At 37.6% G+C, this 22,206-nt stretch overlaps 1 protein-coding gene across 8 annotated transcripts in view; it reads left to right on the forward strand.

The window, feature by feature from the left end:
• FNDC3B (fibronectin type III domain containing 3B) overlaps positions 1-22,206 on the forward strand; it is a 316,053-nt gene that overhangs the window by 209,982 nt on the left and 83,865 nt on the right. For all 8 annotated transcript variants that reach the window (XM_037525111.2, XM_054700361.1, XM_054700362.1 and 5 more), the window contains 3 exons: positions 10,505-10,563; positions 16,998-17,149; positions 20,136-20,195. In XM_037525111.2, the coding sequence (XP_037381008.1) occupies positions 10,505-10,563; positions 16,998-17,149; positions 20,136-20,195 (271 nt within the window). The remainder of the gene's footprint in view (positions 1-10,504; positions 10,564-16,997; positions 17,150-20,135; positions 20,196-22,206) is intronic.

The raw sequence follows: 22,206 nt of genomic DNA on the forward strand, positions 1-22,206 counted from the left end.
AGATTAGTATGTAGTGGATTAAAAAATTACCACTAGTATGTAAAATGCTATTCATACTTCTCCAGTATACTGTCTGTATCCAAGAATTCTAAGGTTTTCAATTAGCAATGTACTCAATTGCATTTGTATCCTCCCAGCAAGCACAGTGTCTTTATTGAGTGTTTGCCAGTCAGATGATTATTACCTTTGACTAGAAAAATTTCTAATCCACACACCAAATTTCAGATTCTTACTGAATTTATTAGGTACATTCTACACTATTAATGCAAAAATGTAGAACTACAATTTTTTGACACAGTTTTATCATAATGTGTCATTTCCTTTACTATCACGTCCTATCAAAGTATCTCTTCTTTTAGCTCTCTCCATTAGGATGTCTAGCATGTGCTTGTTTCCTAACATTCAGAGAATAAGTGCATAGTATATATGCACTTGTGAGTAGGGTTTTTCTGGCAATTTACTCAGTCATACATTCAAAACTAAGTGTGTTTCTGGGATGTTGGGGGAGACCCTTACAAAGAGCACCCTTCTAAGTGGGTGATGAAGCGAACAGTGCCTGAAAGAATTGACCTCTTAGCAGAGGCTTGAAGGATGACAAAAGTCAGCTAGACCAGGAGGGGAGGGACAGACTCGTGTATATTCTGAATTATCCTTCAACTGAAAGTTTGCATGCTACAAAATGGTCTTTTACATTTTGTTGTTTTATAATAGAAGATGTTATTATTACTATCTCTAGGAATTTTTGATAAAATCAACTACCTAGGTGAGATATTATCAATTTGATGTAATTACTGAGACTCTTATTTTGAACCTCTTTACCTCTGTTACTCATTCTTTTTTCAGTTCTAACCCCCCTCCCCATTTTTTGGCTGTCTTTTTTTTTTTTATTTCTGTGATACCATATTCCATGTTTTTCCCCTTTGCATTTTTATTTCTGGTCCATGACCCAAATAGCTGCCTTTGCTCGTGTGCCCCGGCCCCCTTTAGATCCGATGACCCCTGTACAGCAGGAGTTGTACACCCCAGTTGGTAGGACATGAAGGTCAGGTGAACATGGTTTATCATCTGTAGATTTTTAAATGTGAGCTGATATGGGGAATAATGTAAAATTACAGTCCCTAGAACTTTAAAAAAAATTTATTGCAGTAACTGCCTTATAACGTTATATAAGTTTCAGGTGTAAAGCATTATAAGTCAGCATCTGTAAATGCTGCATTATGTTTGCTACCAGAAGTCTTATTTTATTGATCCTTTACTAAACAGTCCTCTGTACCTGAATAACACACTCCCCTTTAGTAACCACTCATTTGTTCTTATAATCTAAGGATTTATTTTGTTTGTTCAGACCCTGTGACTCAATTTTTCAGTATACATACAAAAGCTATTATGGCCTATCGTGGTTTGAACAAACAAGGGAAATCCATTTGGAAATAATAGAGAGGCTGAGTATGTGGTTAGGAAGAGTTATATAACAGTGTTCTTTTATACAGAAAACTAAGTAATTTGTTACAATAATTTAATTTTATAAAAAACTTAAAACTTTTAAGTTCTTCAGGAAAATCAGTACATATAACATGTTTGTTATAGTTTACTTGAAAATGACTCAAGATTTCTTTTATGTTGACTTAGGATTTGTGGGATATCTGCTATCATAGATGTTTCACAGAATAAAAATGAAGAACTTTAAGAGTAGGGGGCTTCTGGTCCTAAAAAATGGTCCTAATTTTGGAGAAAATCTCTCATAGGTCAGATCTTCCGTATAGATATTTACTACATGCTGGCACAATCTAACTTTTCATTTTCATTGATTTCTCAGTTTGATGCATTTAGAAAACCATTTTCTTTTCCAGATTTGGGCAGATGGTGCTGTCTCTTTCGATTATCTGATTTTGTTTTTTTATTTTCTTGAAGAGAAATGTTGATTAGGGAGAATGAGAAATGAGACATGGCCAGATTGAATTAAGATCAGAAATTGTACAATCCAAGAAAAGCCAAATGCATTCTGTGTTTTTCTGGAGTTTACAATGGCTCATGTTTGAGTTTCTAGAGCTCCAGTTTGCTATATTTTAATATCATTTAAGGTGACTCTTAGATTTTTGGTTTGCTTGACTTTAACTTTGATTTCTAAAAGAAGACAAGTTTTTGGATGATTTTTTTCTTCTTAATTACATTCAAATAAGAAAATCCTTGAATAATAATGGCTTATGACAAATCCAAAAATTGGGGATGAATTCTGCTTTATGCTGCTAACATCTCTCATTTGCAGTCTGTATTTTCTCCCTATTGGCCAAATGATCTTAAGCCAAAATATTTAACAGGTGTTCAAAACAGAAGTTTCAAGGAAGTGAATAAAGGGGCACAGAAAACAGCTTGAAGAACCTCCCACTGAGTACATTTGGGACAATATTAGCATTAAAAAAATAATGGCAATGGAGTATTACAGATTTTATTGAATAAATAAAAAGACTGATTCATAGATACTTGAAGTGAGAGAGTGAGCTAATTAACATAGAAGGAATGGTAGAATTAGGACCATCACCATCTTGCAGCTGTCCCTATCCTAATTTGTCTGGCAAAGATCATTAAGGTTTATGACAGTCATCAGGTGAAAGGGAAGAAGATACTTTGACTACTGAGAAATAGGTTACACAAACTGTAACCAAGTGATTAAAATGTTGCACATCACTAAAGAACTCAAATCAGCACTGCTTACTTCCTCAGGAAATGGAATGGGAAGTCCTTCTATATAGAATTCTTGCCAAAAATGTTAGTTTGTGTTGAGTTATAAGGAAATAGTCAATACAGTCCACATAGTGGTATATTCTAAAACAAAACTGGTGTGGACACTTCATAAAGGTCAAAAATGTATAGGAAATTTCTGTTCTAAATTAAAGGAAACTAAAACTAACAACTAATACAATACATATTCCTAAAATGGGGGGATAGGGTTTGGCAGACATTGCAGACATTGTTGAAACAACTTGGGAAATTTGATTTTGGGATATAGATTAGATTTTATTCTATCAGTGTCAAATCTCTTTGTGATGTTGTTGCAGTCACAAGGGCCTTGTCTTTAGAAAAGACATGATGACATTTGGGGATTGAGTTTTTAAATAATCAGTGACTTCCTTTCAAATGCTTCTGGAAATAATGTGCATATTTAGAGATAAAAAGTGTAGCAAAATGTTAACAATTGGTCAAAAGATATGGATGTTCATAGTACTACACCTTCAACTTTTCTGTAGATTGAAAATGTTTCCAAATACATATGTTTACCAATCTGGAAATTTCATGAACATGTTTTCAATTCCAGATTTTCTAGAAGAATGCAACTATTAACCTGAGACACATGATCTCTCCTAGCACTGATTGATTGGCTGCATAGGTGCTGTTCTCTTTAAATAGAGTAACAGCATTTATTTTTTATTTTATTTTTTTTTTTTTTTTGGTTTTCCGCAGTCTTTGCCTTTCACTTTTGCCTATTTTGCCCATCTTCTTTTACTCGTTGTAATTGCCTTCCTGGTGGCTATATGCATTTGAGTATGTACTCACATATAAAACCTTTGCTGAAATTCCTGGGTGTGAGGTGGATTGTACCATGGATAGAAATGACCATCCTGTACCAGAACAGTGGTAAGGTATTTGGAATCCTATTACATGAAGTTAACTCTAGATTAACTCTAGATTTTTTAAATCTGTATCAGATGACAACCTTCACTGGATTCTTTGGCTAGAGACTAAATGTCTAGTCTCATCCTCAAATGCATGTAATTTAGTCCTATGAGACATCAGTTAAGAAAATGTGAATGTAATAGCTGTTCAAAACCCCCTGTATAGGTGGTATAAATATGAAAATTCTCCTCCAAAGGTCATGTTAAAATATTATACTGTTGATACTCCCTGTCAGTTGACACAGTCTTGCAAAAGTGTTGATCAAGACACTTTGAAAAGTTTTCAGTGTTCTGAAAAAAAAAAAAAAAAAAAAAAAACAAAACTTAATGAAAAAACATTTTGTGGAAACATTTATAGATGCCAATGCAGAAAGTAGTAGTGGGGAAACTTTAATTGCCTTTGTAAATTCTTCTATCCTGTGTTTAAGTGATTGCCTTCCTGTTACACAGCCAGGGAGGTTACCAGCTCTTGCTGGGTAATCATGGAGTTGAGCCTTTCCCCAAAATAAAAGAACGATACTCGCACAAGTTAGGACGTAGCCAGTGAAACAGTTCAAACACACAGAAGGAAGGAAAGGAAAGGACTGGCGCTCGAGTTAAGCTTGCCAAGCAAGCATATGTACCTAATACTTGATCATTTTTGTGTATTTTCCATTCCAGTTTAACTTGAGGTTCTTAAAAACACTTGCTGCTTTTGTCTAGCTCCATGCATATATATGATGTTTGCCTTGTGAAGTAAATGTAAGAATCTCCTTCAGGGGATTTGACAAGAAATGAGTGTGGAGTCTCCTGGTATTTCAAATAGAAGCCAGTTTAGTTGGTGTCAAAGACTGTAGTTGAGAGATGAACTTTTGAGTTTACCTGCAAGTCAACAAGAGTAAAGTATCTGGTGCTTTGCCTTAAAGAACCAGACCCTGGGGTTCTGTGTTATCCTTCTTATTACCTAAAGTGCTGAACATTTGTCTGTAGGTGGATAGACATGAATGTTCACAGTAGGACATTGCTCAAATCTTGGGCCAAGAAAGAAAATTTTTTTTTTCCTACTGAATTCCAGAAAGTCATTTTTCCTACAGAATTCCGGAAATGGCACAATGGCACTCAGAGGAAATCAGCTATTCTTACTGCATTTATAGTCTCTGGCCAGCTCTTCCATCCTCTCAGGCACTCTACCTGCAAAAGGACTTCATCTCTCCTCTACTTCTTTTTCTAAGGGTCCAGAATCTGTTTGGAACCCAAAGTGTTGAAAATATTTTCCTAGACTGGAAGGCAAATTCCCACAACATATGTTTACCTGCCTACTTTCCTTTTTAATTTTGAGAGTCTGGTATTTCCTTGGCTATATTTCAGAATTTCAAATAGAGTAACCACTTAACCCAGCTAAATAACTAGAGAGATGTTTGTCTTTGCATTTTTGGCATCAGGATGATTGCTATCTCAAGGTATTTCTGAAATATTTGTCTTTGGGGATTAACTGTATTGTCTTTATACAAATGTATTTATTACTGTAATTTTGTACATTTTTAGTATTTTTATTTAGAGTCATTAATTGTGGATCATTATCAAAGTTTTTAGGTAATTCTACTTTTGTATGGACTTATTGATTCTTCTTTTTTTACCCAGCATAAGCAGTATTTTAAAAATGACAACTGATTTATGTTTCTTATTGGAAAAGCAAATTCAACAAGTATTCTTAAACTGTCTTCTTTCATCCCTATTAGCTGTAGGTGGCATTGATGGGATATTCAGCTTGTCCTTATTATTGAGTCAGGTTTTTCTTTCTCATCCCAAATTTTTTATGTCTGTTCATTTACTTCTTATATTGATTGTTTTCTATTCTTTTTTATCCCAAAGCATTTATTTCTGTTCATTAGGTCTTGTATTGACTATTTGCCTCTTTAAGCCTCTTATCACCAAAATGGGCATGGCCAGAGGTTACGTTTTTTCCACACTCTAGTTTCTTATACATAATTTGTTTAAAAAAAAAAAAAAAGAGTAGCTAAGTCAGCCCTTGGCAAATCTGAGAAAGCATATTGTGTAATGCTGGGCATATCTATAAATGAGCTCTGTGGATAAGAACTAGACTGAAGGTTTACAGAGAAATGATGCTGATGTCATTCCATTGGAATGTAGGGGCTGTTACAACCATAAATACATTCTATAGCTAACAGCCAAGTGTCTGGCTGTATTTCTTTTCTAACAAGGAAAAAATGTGAGACAAACCAATGAAATAAATTGTGTTTATAAAGGGGAATATTTTAATTAGTTTAGGGCTTACATTTATTCAAACTTTCTGAACTTAAAATTCTTTTTGGAACAAACATAAAGACTATTACTTGTGGAAAATTTAAATTTCACATGATATGTCTTCCCTTGAGTGTATGTGTGTGGGGAGGGGGTGTTGAGGGGGGACTTGTCCTTATTTTAAAAAAGAAAGTACTTGCTTCTGTGTTTTTATTTTAACCTTCCCTTTCTAAAAATGCTTTGTTTTCTTAGGAGATTTGCTCTTAAGGGAATATAGACTTAAGCTGCTGTATCTTGCTCCCCCTCCCCCATTCCTTCTTTTAGCATTTCCAATCAGGATGGTTCTGAGCTCACTGGGGCATGTTTAAATGACTAGAGACTTCCATCTTAACTCCTTTTCAAGAAAGAACAAACTCCCAAATATTTGTACTTTGGCAAAATAAAATGCCCCTTCTCTTTAGGAGCAATGTCTGAGAATATCCTGGAAATTTTTTTAACTGATTTACACTATCTTTACTGCAAGGAAGAGGCTTTCAAATATTAAGAAGTAGTGATGTGAAAGTTGGGCTGTCATGTCCATCAACTTCAGCCATGGTGGCAAACAAAAATGAGATAAGTGGGAAATGGTTTTAATTGTTTGCTTGCTTCACAGCAGTTTCAATATAAAGAGTAAGAAGTACAAATTTGGCTGTAAGATTTGCCTCTAGATTAATTTAGTTGCCACAAAGGACAAGGAAGAAGACAGGCCAGATAAGGAAGAAAGAGTAGCTTGCCCTAGAACTTTGCTCTAGAACCTTGCATTTCTCCCTCTTGCATGATTATCTCTTGTTCTGTTGGCACACACCAAATTATTGAGGAAAGGGAAATAAAAAGAAACATGATATAATTTTCTTTTTCATTATGTAAATGATATCCCAAAGGCAAATCATCAGAACTACCTATTTTGTTAATTTTTTAAATGTAATTAGCAGTTTTTCCTTTTTCTCCTCTTTTACAAAATGGTGTGTATATATAAGAGAGACAGAGATAGGGAGAAAACAAAAGTATGGAAGCAAGCAGAAGCTTGATTTAATGTCTGAAATATCTCTGTATAGCCAGGTTCCAAGGCTCTTTTATGGTAAGGTTGATAATTCATAGACTACTCTGAGGTATAGTTAAATCTTACTTAGGTAGGCTGAGGTCTGAGGTAACTGAGTTATTTAAGTCATAGAGTTTAAATTTTGGCCTTTTCATACTATACCGTTGCTTCCATACAAGAGTTTATTTTGTATGTGGTAAGTAACTGTCACTTTAGCTCAGTTAAACAGATTTTATTTTCAGTCTTGTTTGTGTGCAAATTGTGTGCCTGGCATTATTTACTTTTTTCTCTTAGTCTGTGGCAATACAAATAGAAAAGCACTAAGTAGATGGCATTTTTTTCTTTTTTTCCGTATTCACAGTTTAGAACCTTGAAAGAATGAATGAATCCAGACTGGCTTTTATAACCACATTTCTCCTGACATAATAGGTAGGGTTTGTTCTGTCACTGCCTTTCCTCTCCACACCCTACCGTTTTTTTTTTTTTTAGTTTTGATCTTCTCAGAAACCTTTGTCTATTTTACTCTATTCATGGCCCACTTTTTCTTATGCTTCCTTTTCTCAAATACCTTCTCCCCAGATCCAAGGCCTTTGCTTTATTCATTTGATAGCTTTCTCAGTGTTTAAAACAAACAAACCAAAAAAAAAAAAAAAAAAAAAAAAAAGGACCAGCAACACAAACCCTCTCGTGGGACTTAGAGGGTCCCTTTGTCCCATCCGCCTCAGTGCACACTCCCCCTGTGCCTCAGCCGCCTTCTCTCTACTCACCATCTCCCTCATGACCCCCAAGTCTCTATTTATTTGTCATGATTCAGTAGAAGATTTTACTTGATTTGGCAACATGCACCAGATGTCCACACTTTGAGCTTCAGTTTCTTCATTCATTCTTCAACCTTGTTCCTGAATCAACCAATATCTGCAAAGGTGCTGAGCAGTAGAAGCGAAAGTGTGATGTGCAAAGTAGACTTCAGTCCTACCTGAGGCCAAGAAATTCCATCTTGAAGGGATATTGTAAAACTTAGCAAAGTGGTGTTACTTTGACTAGCGCAGAGCTAGGCGCTCAGAAAATGTCAGCTTTGTCATTAAAACCTAAAACAGACAAATAAGGGAAGTTCTGACCTCTCCTTGGAAGTTGTTTTCACTCAGGCAGGACCTTTTACTTTATTTCAGCTTTTACCTAGAACCCTTTCTTTTTCATTTTAAACAGGTCTGTCCCCATTTTCCCTTTTTCTGTCAAATGTTTTACTATTCTTATTTGTTGGAAAATAGGTAGTGGGTAGGGTCTCCAACTTCTATAGAAAAAAGCCTCCTTTTACACTCCCCCTGTTTTCAAGCCCTAGATCTTGAGTCTTTTTTTTCGAGACTCCTGAAGAGTCTTCCCTTGCATAGCTCTTTAGTTTTTCTCTTCTTTCTTTATTGAATAGGTGGTCTCTGTTCTGGTCCACACCTTTATTACTTCAAGGACAAGGTCTGACTTCTTGTCCTTGAAGCAGTCAGTCATGAGAGAAAGAAACAATGGTCTCCTTTGACTGGTTGTCTAAATGTGTCTATTTGTGAGAGTGTTTGAAGCCTTATAGGCCTTCAAACCCTAAAATAATGGAAGATTGAGAAAGTTTTGTCTTTACCAACTTAACTAATTGGTAACCAATTATTTATCACAACCATACTTGTACTTCCTTTCACTGACAATTCTTAGATGTACAGTATTTATGGTTTATTTAGTAGGAGCTACCAGGAAATGTGAAGGAATGTACACTCCTGACTTATGGGTATAATCTATTGTGTCTGTCTTTTCATGAATACCAAATTATAAATGAGTTTGTGGTGTCTGGTCTTTTGAATGAGAATTTTTAGTTGTATTTTAAGAAAATATGATATTACTGACAGCCCATTTTTTTCACTAAAGCAAAAGGTAAACATGTTCTGCTAGACAGAATACAATGAAGAACTTGAGCCTTCTAAAGTTAAGGCTGGCACAAGTAGAAAGAAGTTGTTGTTGCGTTTTATAAAAATTTGGTACACTGATTTAGTCAACAAATGTCTATTGAACGCTGAGCATGCTGCTACTGTGCTAGGTGCTATGAACTAACAGGTGTACATGCCTCGCTATGGGGGTTGCAGGACTACAGCCTCTGCTGACCTGTGTTTGTACAGTTCACAACTATGGTGGTGGTTATATTTATAAGTGGGCATAAAAATCAAGAATATGTGGGCATCCCTGGTGGCGCAAGGGGTTAAGATGCAACCTATGAAGCTATCCGCAGCCACTGCAGCATGAGTTCGATCCCTGGCCAGGGAGCAACCCAATGGCACAGCAGATCTCTCCTGACTTGCCCGCTGCTCCCCTCAGCAGTGTATTTCAGTCAATCTGCCTGTTCTGTTCCCCATTCTGTCTCTAGTGAGACACCCCCCCACGCCTCTGGCCTGTACCCCAGTTCCTGTATGCATAAATAAATCTTTTAAAAAAAATCAATATGTGGGGCCTCCCCGGTGGCGCAGCGGTTGAGCGCTGGGTTGCGAAGCTGCCCGCGGCCTCTGCGGCGCCGGTTCGATCCCCGGCTGCTCCCCGGCCACCGGAGGAGGGTCCCACATGGCGCGCAGACCTCTCCTGCCGCCCGCTGCTCCCCTCAGCAGTGTACTTCGGTCCTTCTGCCTGCTCTGCTCCCCGCTCTGGCTCTGGTGAATTCTCTCACCCTCCCGCGCTTCTGACTGTACCCAGTGCATGTATAAACAGAACAAACAAACAAACAAATAAAGAAAGAAAGAAAACATGCCTCTATTAAAAAAAAAAAAAATCAATATGTGACAGAGGTCTTTTCATGTGCCCCATAAAGCTTAAAATATTTACTATCTTGTTCTTTACAGAAAAAAATTTGTCTATACTATCTGAATCTTTGCTTTCCTGAAGCTTATATTTTGATAGGAAGGGCAAGTAATAAATAAAGGGACAAGGAAACCAGGGGAGAATTAACATTCAGACTTTCATAATAGGTAGGAAGGAAATAAGTAGATATGGGAATGACTAGACTGAGGCTGGGGCAGGGGTGGGCATGGAGGTGGGATTGTTTGAAAAGGTAACTGAACAATAACAACAAATAACCCTGTGAAGAGCTGGACTTACTAACCCAGTCTCACTCTCTATTCAATTTTATAATAAAGATTGAAGTAAAAATCCGAACTCACACCCTTTAAGAACTTGCCACTGTCTCTGAAATGTCATCTCATTGCTCTCAGCTTCTGTTGCTGTTGAATTATTAGGTGGAATTCAGTGTTAGTCATCTTCTTGAATATATAAACCTATGTAGCATATAGCACTTGCAATAACCACAGTGAAATTCTTACACCAAGGACATCCCATTTCTAATTGTCATTGTCTTGTTGGTGGTACCAAAAATTCCTGGTTACAGGCAACTGATTTAATGATTGCCTTGGTTAAAGGCCTTTGAGAAAGAATGTGACGACCTTGCCTTCTAATATTATTAACTTTTTCACTTTTTTTCTCTTTTGCCATGCAGAGTATGAGCTGGAAGTAAAGAGGGTGCAAGACATTCTTTCAGGAATAGAGAAGCCACAGGTATGTCTTCTGGATTTCTCAGCATTAATGACATTTTCAAGAGTGCTTTGCCTTTACTGTATAGTAAGTAAGCAGAAGAAGCCCTTTCCATTGCAGATTTCCCATGAACTCTGAAATAGTGTTATTATTACTGGAACATGAAGATAGAGAACAGCAGTCTAATGTTTAGTCATAATCAATTGACGTGTCTTCTTTATTTAGTTTTTCTGAATGCAGTTGGTTATCCCCTACCGCTATGAATGTTACCCCTTTCTTGCCTGTACCCCCATCCAGTATTACAGAACCCTCTTCTTTTGGTAATTTTCTTTTACCTGTATAAATTTGGCAGTAATAATTTCTTAAAACCTCACTAATTCCAAGTGTTTCTCCAGGCAAATTTCAGAAAGATATTTAAATATTAGCTGAAAAGCAACACCCAAAACCTTGAGTGCAATGCAAGAAAAATAATTGGTGGAAATGGTGATATTGAGAGGTTTTAAAAGTGCTTTGAAATTCAGGTGAAAAATTCAAAATGTTAATTGAGTCTTTCATCTGAGTTTAGAGAGCCAAAGTTCTTTGGATTGTTTTCTAGCTGATTTGGAAAAGCTTGATCTGTCATGTGTTTCAAATCCTGAGACTTTTTAACAGAAGACTCCAAACATGCCTCAGGGCACGTAGTTGAGTTTGACTAAACCTAAAAGAGTGAGGTATGTTGGGGAACAGGCACAGTAGGGCACTTGCAGAGGAGTGGCTTGTTGCTGCTGGTTGAGGAGTCTGCACTTAGTCTGTTAAGGAGCAGGCTGCCATGGAGAATTTTTGAGCAAAGAAGTTATGTAATCAATGCTCTATTTTCTGGATGATCAATTGGTAGATGAGCTGGAGTCAGAAGCAGATGAACCCAGAGAGAGACAAGTGTTAGGAATCCATTATTGTAGTGCTGCTGAAAGGCTGTGGCAGTCCAAGTTAGGGTGCTGACACTAAGTGTGTCAAGGGAGAGGCTGGATACCGCTGTGGTCCTAGAGAGAAACTGATTCGATGTTATAACATATTAGATATCTGGTGTCATGGACAACCAGGCTTTCAGGCTTAGGTGCCTCCTCTTAGGAGTTGCTTCCTCAAAGATGTCTCCCCTGATTGCTGTCCCCATCCCTGTATTGTGATCTCTCCATAGCACTTAGTGCCACTGCAGCCATGCCAGCTTCACTGTGCTCTGCCTGGATTTAATACATTGTACACCAGTGTATTCTGTCTTTCCGAATAATCTGTGAGTTCTTCTAGAATGGGTCTATGTCCATGTTCTTCTTTTCTCTTCGGTACCATTCTTGGGCATTTTGAGTTTATTTTATTTGCCTGGCATCCAGGAAAATAAAGGTAGTGGGCAGTAGCAAGTGGCTGGTAGATCAATGCTATGGAGAGATGAGAACAAAATATTGATCAAGAGATCACAGCTATAGGAATGATAGTTCAGCGATGGATAATTACGTTAGGGGTGAGAAGTGGAATAATAAGAGAGATTAGAAGAGACTTGAGACCAGAATCTATTTTTTTTTTTTAATTGGGTAAATTGCGTAAGTTCAACAAGCCTCAGTTTCCACATCTTTGAAAGTTAGAATAATAAATATCACATGGCACTGAAAAGTAAAGTTTGTGCTATTTATAGAATACTTGTTGTGGAGTATTTCTTTATAGTACATAGCTTATCACTTCTGAAATGGGAAGGAGAAATGTCCCAACTTCAGGTGCAGAGCCACACAGAAAGTTGGGTACACGATTATAAAAAGGATAGTTTTAAATTTTCGTTTCTTTCAGTCACATCTGGTAACACCTCTAAATAAAAGGCATATATTTTTCTTTGAGGTATTTTTTTTTGCAGATGATTTTTTTAAGTATAGCAGCAATATTTAGGGCTTATGGATTCTTGTCATCTTCTTGTCTCAATCTGTGGGGAGCCTGAATTGAACAAGTCATTTACTCTTCAAAACCCCAATTCTGTTACCATCCAAATTCTTAACTCTTGAGTAAAACAGGGGACAAATATACTAGGTGTTGTCCTAAGAGTGTAGTATATGATGCATTGGGGACTGCACACATGTAGCCACCACCATATTAGAGAAAATAATCATGGTATTATTCTCAGTGGCTGTTTATTTTCAAGATGTAAATAAGTGTGACCTGTCATTGTGCTTCTCTTTTTATCTGATAATATTTAGCTTATAGAAATAGTTGATATGTTGGTTCCAGAAGTGAGTAAACTGACCTAAGAGGAATAACTGTCCCTGCAAAAAGAAATTCCTTGAAAGATAAACAGCAGCAATCTGAAAACAGATGTGTTATGCATAACATTTTAGAAATTATAGAAGCAGATGGTTATGAACTTACTAGATTTGAAGGTGTTCTTTTTCTTTGAATAATGATCTCTTTGACCTTCTGCTTTTATATTTTCCTTTGTGTTACTATTTTTCATGATGGCACTTTTTAAATGAAGCCAATATTTCTATGGATATATTTCCTTAACACACTCCCTAATTGCCTCAACAGGCATCCCACATGGTTAAATTCCAAGACCAAACCAAATAAGAAGCTGCTAACTTAAGTTAACAATCTAATAGCTTTTTGAGAACAAATGATATGGTTTTGTTCCAAGTGAAATCATTTGCATATAATTTAGGCTGAGAGCAAGACAGTAGGGTTTTACGAATGGTGTTAAATACTGGGGTGAATAGGAGCGAAAAGGGCCAAAGAGACAGAGAACTAAGGATTATATATCATATTGCTGCAAGGTAGCATAGTCTTATCATTCCCTAATATGCGTATGTAAACATAGGCATTTTACTAGCAACTATTGTCAAGTTGTTGTCTATCTTTAATACATACATAAACAAGAATGACTTCTAATCAGTAAGAATCATTAAATGGTAGATATCTGGTGATTTTATGAGTCCTTCAAGATACAACAGAGCAGTTTAAATAATTTCTGTGCATGGGCCTCCCCAGTGGCACAGCGTTTGAGCGCTGGATTGTGAACCCGGCCACCCGGCGAGGGTTCCACATGGCGCGACAGACCTCTCCTGCTGCCCGCTGCTCCCCTCAGCAATGTACCTCGGTCCTTCTGCCTGTTCTACTCCCCGGTCTGGCTCTGGTGAATTCTCTCACCCTCCCGCGCTTCTGACTGTACCCAGTACCTGTATAAATAAATAAATCTTTAAAAAAAATAATTTCTGTGCAGACTTATATTACCAGTGTTCACAACAAACCCTTTTGAGGCAGTAGTACTAAAACAAATGTCAAATTGGGCCATGTCCAGTAATTTTGTAACTAGAAACCATTTTTATCACCATTGGAAAGGAGATTGACTTCTATTTACAGTAGAATAAGTTAGTTGATTTTATGGCTTCTAAACTTCTTTTTTTGGATAATAATCAGGATGATCAGATTAGCCTTGCACTAGTGCAGTTCAGTGTTAGAACTGGTGAGAACGTTTCACCACAGAGACAGACTCCTAATGTTAGGGGGAAAAGGCGGTCCCAAAGCAAATTCCATACAGGCTTTGTGGACTCCACCCCCACCCCAGGTCAAGCCAAAGACACTGGGAACTCCAAATCCCATCACCACCAAAGGGAAGGTGGCTGGGACCTGAGGGTGGGGTTAAGCAGCCAGGTGGATACAAAGGGCAGACATGTGGGCTTTGGGGGCTCTCTCCATTTTTTTGGGCTCTTGGCCAGCAGCAGCGTCCGGTCAGCTCTGAGAGTGACTTTGGGGTTTCCAGGTCGTCGGATGGGGTAGGACGCATTAAAGACTTTATTTCCCTATTTTCTCCCTGAGTTGTACATTTTCCTTATTTCCTTTCCTCTTGTAAATAAACCTTTTATTAACCCTTTTGTGTGTGTCTGTAGTAGAGTATTCATAAGTCCCTTTAAAGCGCGCGGGTGAGGACCCACAGCCAGGAACCCGTTTAATATCGGGGTTGCTCTATAACACTAAGATGAACTGTTTCTCTGAAATACACTTGAGCCCAGCAAAAGTTCCTAGAGTTCAGAATCTCTTGCTAAGGTTATCACCTCTCTGGACACTAGAGTCAAGGCATCCACTGCTGAGGAATCCCCTTTATGTGACATTCTCTCATGTAATATCCTGGCATGGCCTTGAAATGGAAGTGATTTCCAAGTTCTAACAGAAACAAAGCCCTCTTTCTGTTAGGATTCCAAAGCCTAAAGAAAGAAACCTGAGGCCCAGGAGTTAGTGAAAGGGAGGGAGCCAGGAGCACAGGAGGGGCTTGGCCCAGAGGGATGTGGGTGGCAGCCTGCTTAGCTAGAAGGAAGAATTTTCAGTAGCTGCTGTCCTTTAAAATGATGCTGAGATCTCAAAAATGCACTTTTGATAGGCCAGCCTGTCAAAGTAATGCACGTGCACCGAGGTATTTGTTCAGATGACATTTTGCATCCTTAAAGCTTGCTCAGGGAATCTAGGGAAAAGGTGAACTTACGTTAGTTGATGTTGATGCTTCAAATGTTCTTCGTCACTATTGGAGTTATAATTTAACCAGTTCCTAAAGGAAGGAAGTAAATTCTTAAGAGCTGATGAAAAAGATACAGTTCAAATTGATGTGAATTTATGGTTTCAGTATGAAGTGCTGGCATTTGACTGAGCTGTTTGGAGGCGGGATGTTATTTCACACCACTATTCATAGAATTTGTGTTACTACATACTGTGCTCTTGGAATTGTGCAAATGAGCCACTTATCACCTCCGTTGAATGTCTCGCAGCACTTAATCAACCTTCTTTTTAATTATCAAGTGAAGTCTTCAACTCATAGTATTATTTTAAGTTAAAAATCATATATAATGCCCAGTACCTCAAGATGACTCATTAAAGACATGAGAAAGAATTCAGCAAATACACCAGGGAACTTGGTAGAAATGCTGCCTTAAAATCTCATCAGGGGAACAACCCAGAAATAACTAAAGCACAGTATAGTGAAATAAGTACTAATCTAGGTACCAGCAAAATGAGGCTGGAACACAAAGAAAATAGTGATTGATTCTGAACAGGGCTCAAGCTGCTTTGGGTTCCTTTGTGTTCAGTATACCCGCCATGGGGCCCCTTGTGCATTGGTCTCTCCTCACCAGGTTGGTGCTCATTGAAGCAGAGACCATATCTTAATCATCTTTGTGTCCACAGCCCCTCACAGGGGTAACGCCTGATGATTAAAAGAATAAGCAGAGGTAGCATTTGAACTGGGTGTAAAAGAAGGTTGTTAAAGCCAAGAAAGCGGCAAGTGAAAAGCTAAGTCACAGCATGAGAGGGGCCAGCATTCTGTGGGGTAGCACTGCTGCAGGACATGGGGAGGGTTCCGGAGAAAAGAAGCTACTGTTCTGCAGCCTTAGTAAGCAGGGTCTGCTTTGATTCTGTAACAGTATCTCATCGGATTTTTAAAAGCTCACATGTCCTCCACTATGTTGCCTGTATCAGAAACTAGGGCCATCTTATTCCCTTTGATTTTAAATTTTTATTCAACAAACATTTATTACAGAAGTCATTTGAATATCTCTTCGGTCCTCTCTCTAGGGGTCCAGTAGGAAAAGTAGACAAAGGCCCTAAATGTGACTAGCAGTGGCAGAGACACCAACCAGGTGTTGTGGTTGGCACCTGCTTGGTATCTGGTGGGTGGGAAGGAAGCTAGCAAGCACTCTGTGATTGAGGCCCTGTGTTGGCAGGGGCAGAAGCTAGTGGTGGGCCTGTTAATGAGCAGGTCTTGTAGGGGCAGCACTGGCTTAATCCTGCCATGCATGACTGACAGCACGGAGTATGCCTCTGTGAGGTTCGAAGTTAGGGAAGAATATGGGGGTGAGGGGCTAAGAAACCTCATGTGGCAGCTAAATCAAAAGTTAAAAGCAGAGCTCAGAAAAAGGTGAAGCTTCTCTACACGTACATCCCCTGTCAGCCCAGCACTTTGCTTTACTCACCTATCACTGGGTTCACCCAGGAACATTCAGGACTTCAATGCATGTGGTTCAAAGGGTGTTGCCTCTGAAGGATGACAATTGAGGCTGCCAGAAAGTACCTGTGGTGGTGGCTTCTTCCACATTTTGTGATAGCTATCTTGGAGCTCATTGGCATCTCACATTCAGCCCTTTACCTTTAAATACAATCCCCAAATATGAGAGATTATTTAATTTTCTGAAGGATGAAGCGTGAATTGTATTGTAAGGATGTATGTGTCAGGTGCTATTTTGGACATTAGGACTTAGACGAGAGCGCGCCCTATAGGATATTTTTTCATTGTAGTTAAAATTATTTGAGTTATTATATGAATTTTATTTTAAAATTATTTGAATTATTATATGAATTAACTCTTAAGGTAGTTCTCTGCCACTACCAGTAGTCATTTTGTGAAAGGTAGTGTCTAATTAATGCAAAATGGATTTGAATATTTCTGTACATGTTTCCTTCCTCAGGTTTCTAATATCCAGGCAAGAGCAGTTGTGTTGTCCTGGGCTCCCCCTGTTGGACTTTCCTGTGGACCCCAAAGTGGCCTTTCCTTCCCCTACAGTTATGAAGTTGCCTTATCAGACAAAGGGCGAGATGGAAAATACAAAATAATTTACAGGTAATGTGTATTTCTATGTGTTTCTCTCTGCTGCTAAACTGTGAAATTTGAGTCAATAAAGAAAATGGAAAATTTTAAAGGCTTTGCCAATTTCCCTTTAAATTGTTAATTTTAAGCATTAATGTAACTATAATGTCAACAGGTAATTTTGTGTAAAGTATTTATCAGAAATGAAATGTGTAGGGCAAAAAGTGAATATGGCTCTCAGTTTTTACACATATCATGCACTCATTTCATTACATCTTCTTAGTCCCAGACCTTTCTCTAATTTTGTTATTAAAATTCTACAACAGAGTTGCCTTCCATTTCACTTTGCTCCTATCCTCCACTACAGTTTTCTGAACCTACGATAAAGATTACTTTAAAACATTTCATCCCCAAACTTTCTTAAACGGTCTGAAGTTTAGCATGCAGAATAAGGGAATTAATCTCTCCTGTTTTATGGACTCCTTGATACTAAACATTTAAATGATTTATAGTTCCAAATGTGATAAAAATTTTAGGATAAAGTCTTCTCTCCTTACTAATTGTGGGCACTGCTGAGATTTGCAGGGCAGGAAGTGAGAAACTCACTCTTTGTTTGAACTACTTGTTTGGCCTCACTGTGAGTGGCCCTGGAGTGACTGGCCAAGCCCAGGCTAATGTGGCTGTACTTATATTTCCACATCTACCTGAGTGGCGGGTTTTCTTTGCTACTACTGCTGCATCAGTGTTGCAGACCTTCTGTTTCCCTAGCCCTGATTCCAGTTCTTGTACTAAGGACTTGTATTCTCTGGATAAAGAAATGGAAAAGAGGGCCTCCTCTGTGGTGCAGCAGGTTGAGCGCAGTATTGTGAAGCTGTCCACAGCCTCTGCAGTGCGGGTTCGATTCCTGGCCAGCCAGGGAGATACCCACATGGTGCGGCAGACCTCTCCTGTCTCACCCGCTGCTCCCCTCAGGAGTGTTTTCAGTCCGTCTGCCTGTTCTGCTTCCCACTCTGTCTCTGGTGAATTCTCTCACCCTCCTGCACCTCTGGCCTGTACCCAGTTCTTGTATAAAAATAAATAAATCTTTAAAAAAAAAAAAAGAAAAAGAAATGGAAAAGAGAGAGGGAGGGAAGTCTATTAGTCGCTCTTTCACTCTGGTGCGTTCTCTGTCCCTCCACCCATTGTGCATATGTTGTCTTTTCCCTGCACTCTTACAGGAATCTCTCCTAGGGGCTTCAGTAGCCACGCCGGCTCTGCTATAATCCTGTCTCCACACTGCAGAAATTGAGGTCAGACTGTATCTTTCCCCTACAGAAAACCTGTCCCACTGTGATTAGAATAAAAAACTAACGCCCTTGGTGGCTCACAACCTTTTGGTTCTATTTTGAAAAGTCACAATTGTTGGAAACCTTAGAGAAATATAAAGCACCATTTCCCCCATCCCCACTAAGAAAGAAATAGATTCTATCAATGCAAGATGACTTTTGCTGGCAGAAGCTAGAGTCTCAAGTGCTCACAGTGCCTAGCCAGGTAACGTAAGTGAGAAAAGTTGGAAGAGTGGAAATAAGGAGAACAGGAGAACTCCTCTGTCTCTGAAAGGAGTAGCCCCAACTCACTTTAAATGGATTATTACCAAAATGTAGGCCTACATTTGCTGATAGGTTGAATTTTAAACAAAGAAATGCTGAAAATATATATATTTAACTAAATTTTATTATTATGTACTTTCCTAATTTTAATTCCGCAAGTTCATTATAGGTCAAAAAACAAAGCTACAGGCAAGATGTGGACACTAGCCCCTAGTTTGCAACTTCAGAAATATTTTTGTTTGAAATAGTTTCAAACATTGCAAAAATAGAGATCAGAAAATAAGTGCATACTCTTCACCCAGATTCACCTGTTAACTTTTTACTCTATTCATGCTACTATTTTTACTCTATTTATGCTTTGCTATTCATGCTACTCTCTCCTTTTTTCCCTCTCAATTTGTATTTTTTTCCCATTAGTTTTCTGTATAATGAATGGCTCTTTGCTGCTACATCACTATATTTCCTAAGAATAAGAATATTTTCTTGGGCCTCCCCGGTGGCACAGTGGTTGAGCACTGGGTTACGAAGCTGCAGAGCCGGTTCGATCCCCGGCTGCTCCCCGGCCCGCTCCCCGCTCTGGCTCTGGTGAATTCTCTCACCCTCCCGAGCTTCTGACTGTACCCAGTGCATGTATAAACAAAACAAACAAACAAACAAACAAATAAATAAATAAATCTTTTAAAAAAAAAAAGAATATTTTCTTAAAGAGCCACAATTCGGTTATCAACTTCATGAACCTGCATGATAAAATATTTTTATCTAGTCCATCACCCATTATTCTACTTTTGTAGGTTAACTAAATAATATCTGTTGTAGAATTTTTCTTCCCAATAGGACAAGATCCTATCTAGGGTCAATTATCGAGTTAAGTTGTCATGTCCCATCAGCCTTCTTTAATTTGGAACACTTCCACAGTATTTCCCTTTTATGACAAAAAGACTGATTTTTTTAAAAGTCATTCCCCTCCCACCCTCCCCATACACCCTCTCCTTGCTTTTTAAAAAATTTTAATGGAACATTCATTTTTTTTTTTTAACGGTTGTTTGCTCATAATTAAGTTGAAGTTCAATTGCAACCTCTGATCATATACATGATTTTATCTGTCTATCTGTTGCTAGCTAGCTATCTAATTTGCTTGTTATTTTTTATTTTTAGGTGTTTACTTTGAAAAAATAACCTTTAGAATTATATTAGTAAATTAACCCTGCCATTTTCCAGATCTACCATGGCATTATTAAAAGGAATCTAACTTTCAGGACCAAAAAGATACTAATACCAACTTTAAAAGTTTATTTGTTTTATGGTGGAATCAGACACAATAGTTCTTGAGTCGTTGCTGATATATTACTATGAGACTCAAACTCAGAGTCTGCTTTACTTTTGAAACTTGATCATTGACTAATGAATGATTTTATTTTATTTTTTTGTAGTGGAGAAGAATTAGAATGTAACCTGAAAGATCTTAGACCAGCAACTGATTATCATGTGAGGTAAGTTCGGATACTAGAGCTAAACTATACTGGAGATTTAAGATTGCTAAAATAAACCAAATGGTTCCTCTTCAAAAGTTTTTCATTACTTTTATTTGCCTAACTGAATGTTGCAATACATTGGCTCACAGTCCATTATATTCTGTACTTAAGAGCATAGTGATTGGGAATACACAAATGTGTATTTTGGTAAGAGAAAAGTAGATGATACAGTGAACAGAATTTTTAAAAATTATTTTTAGAAGTGATTTTTTTTTAATGTAGTATCTTGTAATATCCACTGGGCTGTGTGGTTAAATATATAATATTTTCTTATTTTAAAATGAATAATTTTTTTTACTATAGGTGTACCAATTATTTCTCTTGGACTGTACATATAAACTGTATGTTCAGAATTCCCAAACAACACATTTGGAACTTAGAATACAATAGGTTTTGAAATAATAAAAATACTGTCGATATTAAATTATCTATGATACAAATTAACCCAATTTTAACTTTGGTCAATTATGTAGAATTCCCTAAGACAATGTTCTGGCTAAGAAAGGTAGGAAAGGATTCAAGTTATAGCTTACTACCTGTAGAAATATTTAAAGCTAAGTTCAAAGCAATATATAAGAGAGCAAGGTGTTTTATATTCAGTCATAAAGTTTACGTCTACTCAGCTATAGTATTCTTTAAATACAATACTGAAACTGTCTCTTCCTGTTTAAATCAAAACTTCTGGATTTTGAGTCAGTTATTTTCAGCCTGAATATGCTGAAATTTTCACAGTCTGAACAAACAAAAAGATTTGTATGATTTGTGAAGCTGAGATGATAGTAGAAATTCTTTAACCTTTCATTCACATGGTTGATTTAACAGTGAACCAGAAAATGTACCACTGTGTAGGGAGTTATGAGTTTCCTTTTTTTCCTCCACCTTTTATAGTTTATAGTTATTGCTTTATTTTATTAATTTCCTGCTTATTCATGAGCTCATAACACCCTTTCAAAGAGATTTTAATGTTATAAAGCATCTGCTGTTAAATACCATTACATCTATTGCTTCACCTTGTTTCTTTTAAGTCCTCTTAATAAAGGGTAAAATCTGAAAACACTGCTCATCAATTCTTTTTACTGCCATGTCTTATGAACACCTTGAACTTGTGGGTAGATAAAAGGTGTAACTAATAAATTTCCCCAACAGGAATAGGAGTGTGTGGTGGTTACCTTCTAGAGAGACCTTCAATCTGGACCTACTCCTGACACATACGGAACCCACGCTTGACATACATATGTGACACCACACACACACACATAGCCAAAGGCACCACCAACTGTTATTTGGTCTTGCTCTCTGTTTTCTAGAGAGAAAAAATTATCCTCCTTTTTGGATATGATCTCATTTGAGTATGTAAGAAAAAATTCTCTCCTTATATTTACGGTCAAATATTAGGTTTTTTTTTTTTCCCTGTCTAGTCCACAGTTCCTATAGACTATTCATTCTCTTTCCTTACACCATCTTTCATTTTTCAAGCTATAGAAGATGTTCACATTCCAGCTCTTAGATCCTGCTTCCTCTGCCTTGACTGTTTTGGCAAGCAGCATAATAAGCATAATGCATCATGATAAGAGCTCAGAATCTGGCGTTAACGGCTCAGTCACTGAGCTAAGGACATATGCTTAAGCAGGCCATTTGAACTCTGGCCTTAATTTCTCATTCATAAAATGAGAATCATAATGATCCCAGTCTCAGAAAAATGGTGTAAAAGCAAATTAAATGTGTGTACATATCTTTTATAAACCTGTAGTGTGTATAAATGTTGTGTTCGTTTGTTTTGTTTTTCCAAAGCGATTATTAGTTTTTGCACACACTAAAAATAAAAATGCCTTCGTGAAGCAGAGTCTTTGAACCTGTGTATAGTTTGGCCTTATCACTCACTATTTTATTGAGATGAAGGTGTATCATACTTAGCAGGGAAGGGAGCAAAATCTCTCTTACGATGCAGATCAGTTAACATTCTGAAAGT

The sequence above is a fragment of the Talpa occidentalis genome, unplaced genomic scaffold (assembly GCF_014898055.3).
Source record: "Talpa occidentalis isolate TD23 unplaced genomic scaffold, MPIMG_talOcc4v2.1 talOcc4.4, whole genome shotgun sequence".
Lineage (NCBI taxonomy): Eukaryota > Metazoa > Chordata > Mammalia > Eulipotyphla > Talpidae > Talpa > Talpa occidentalis.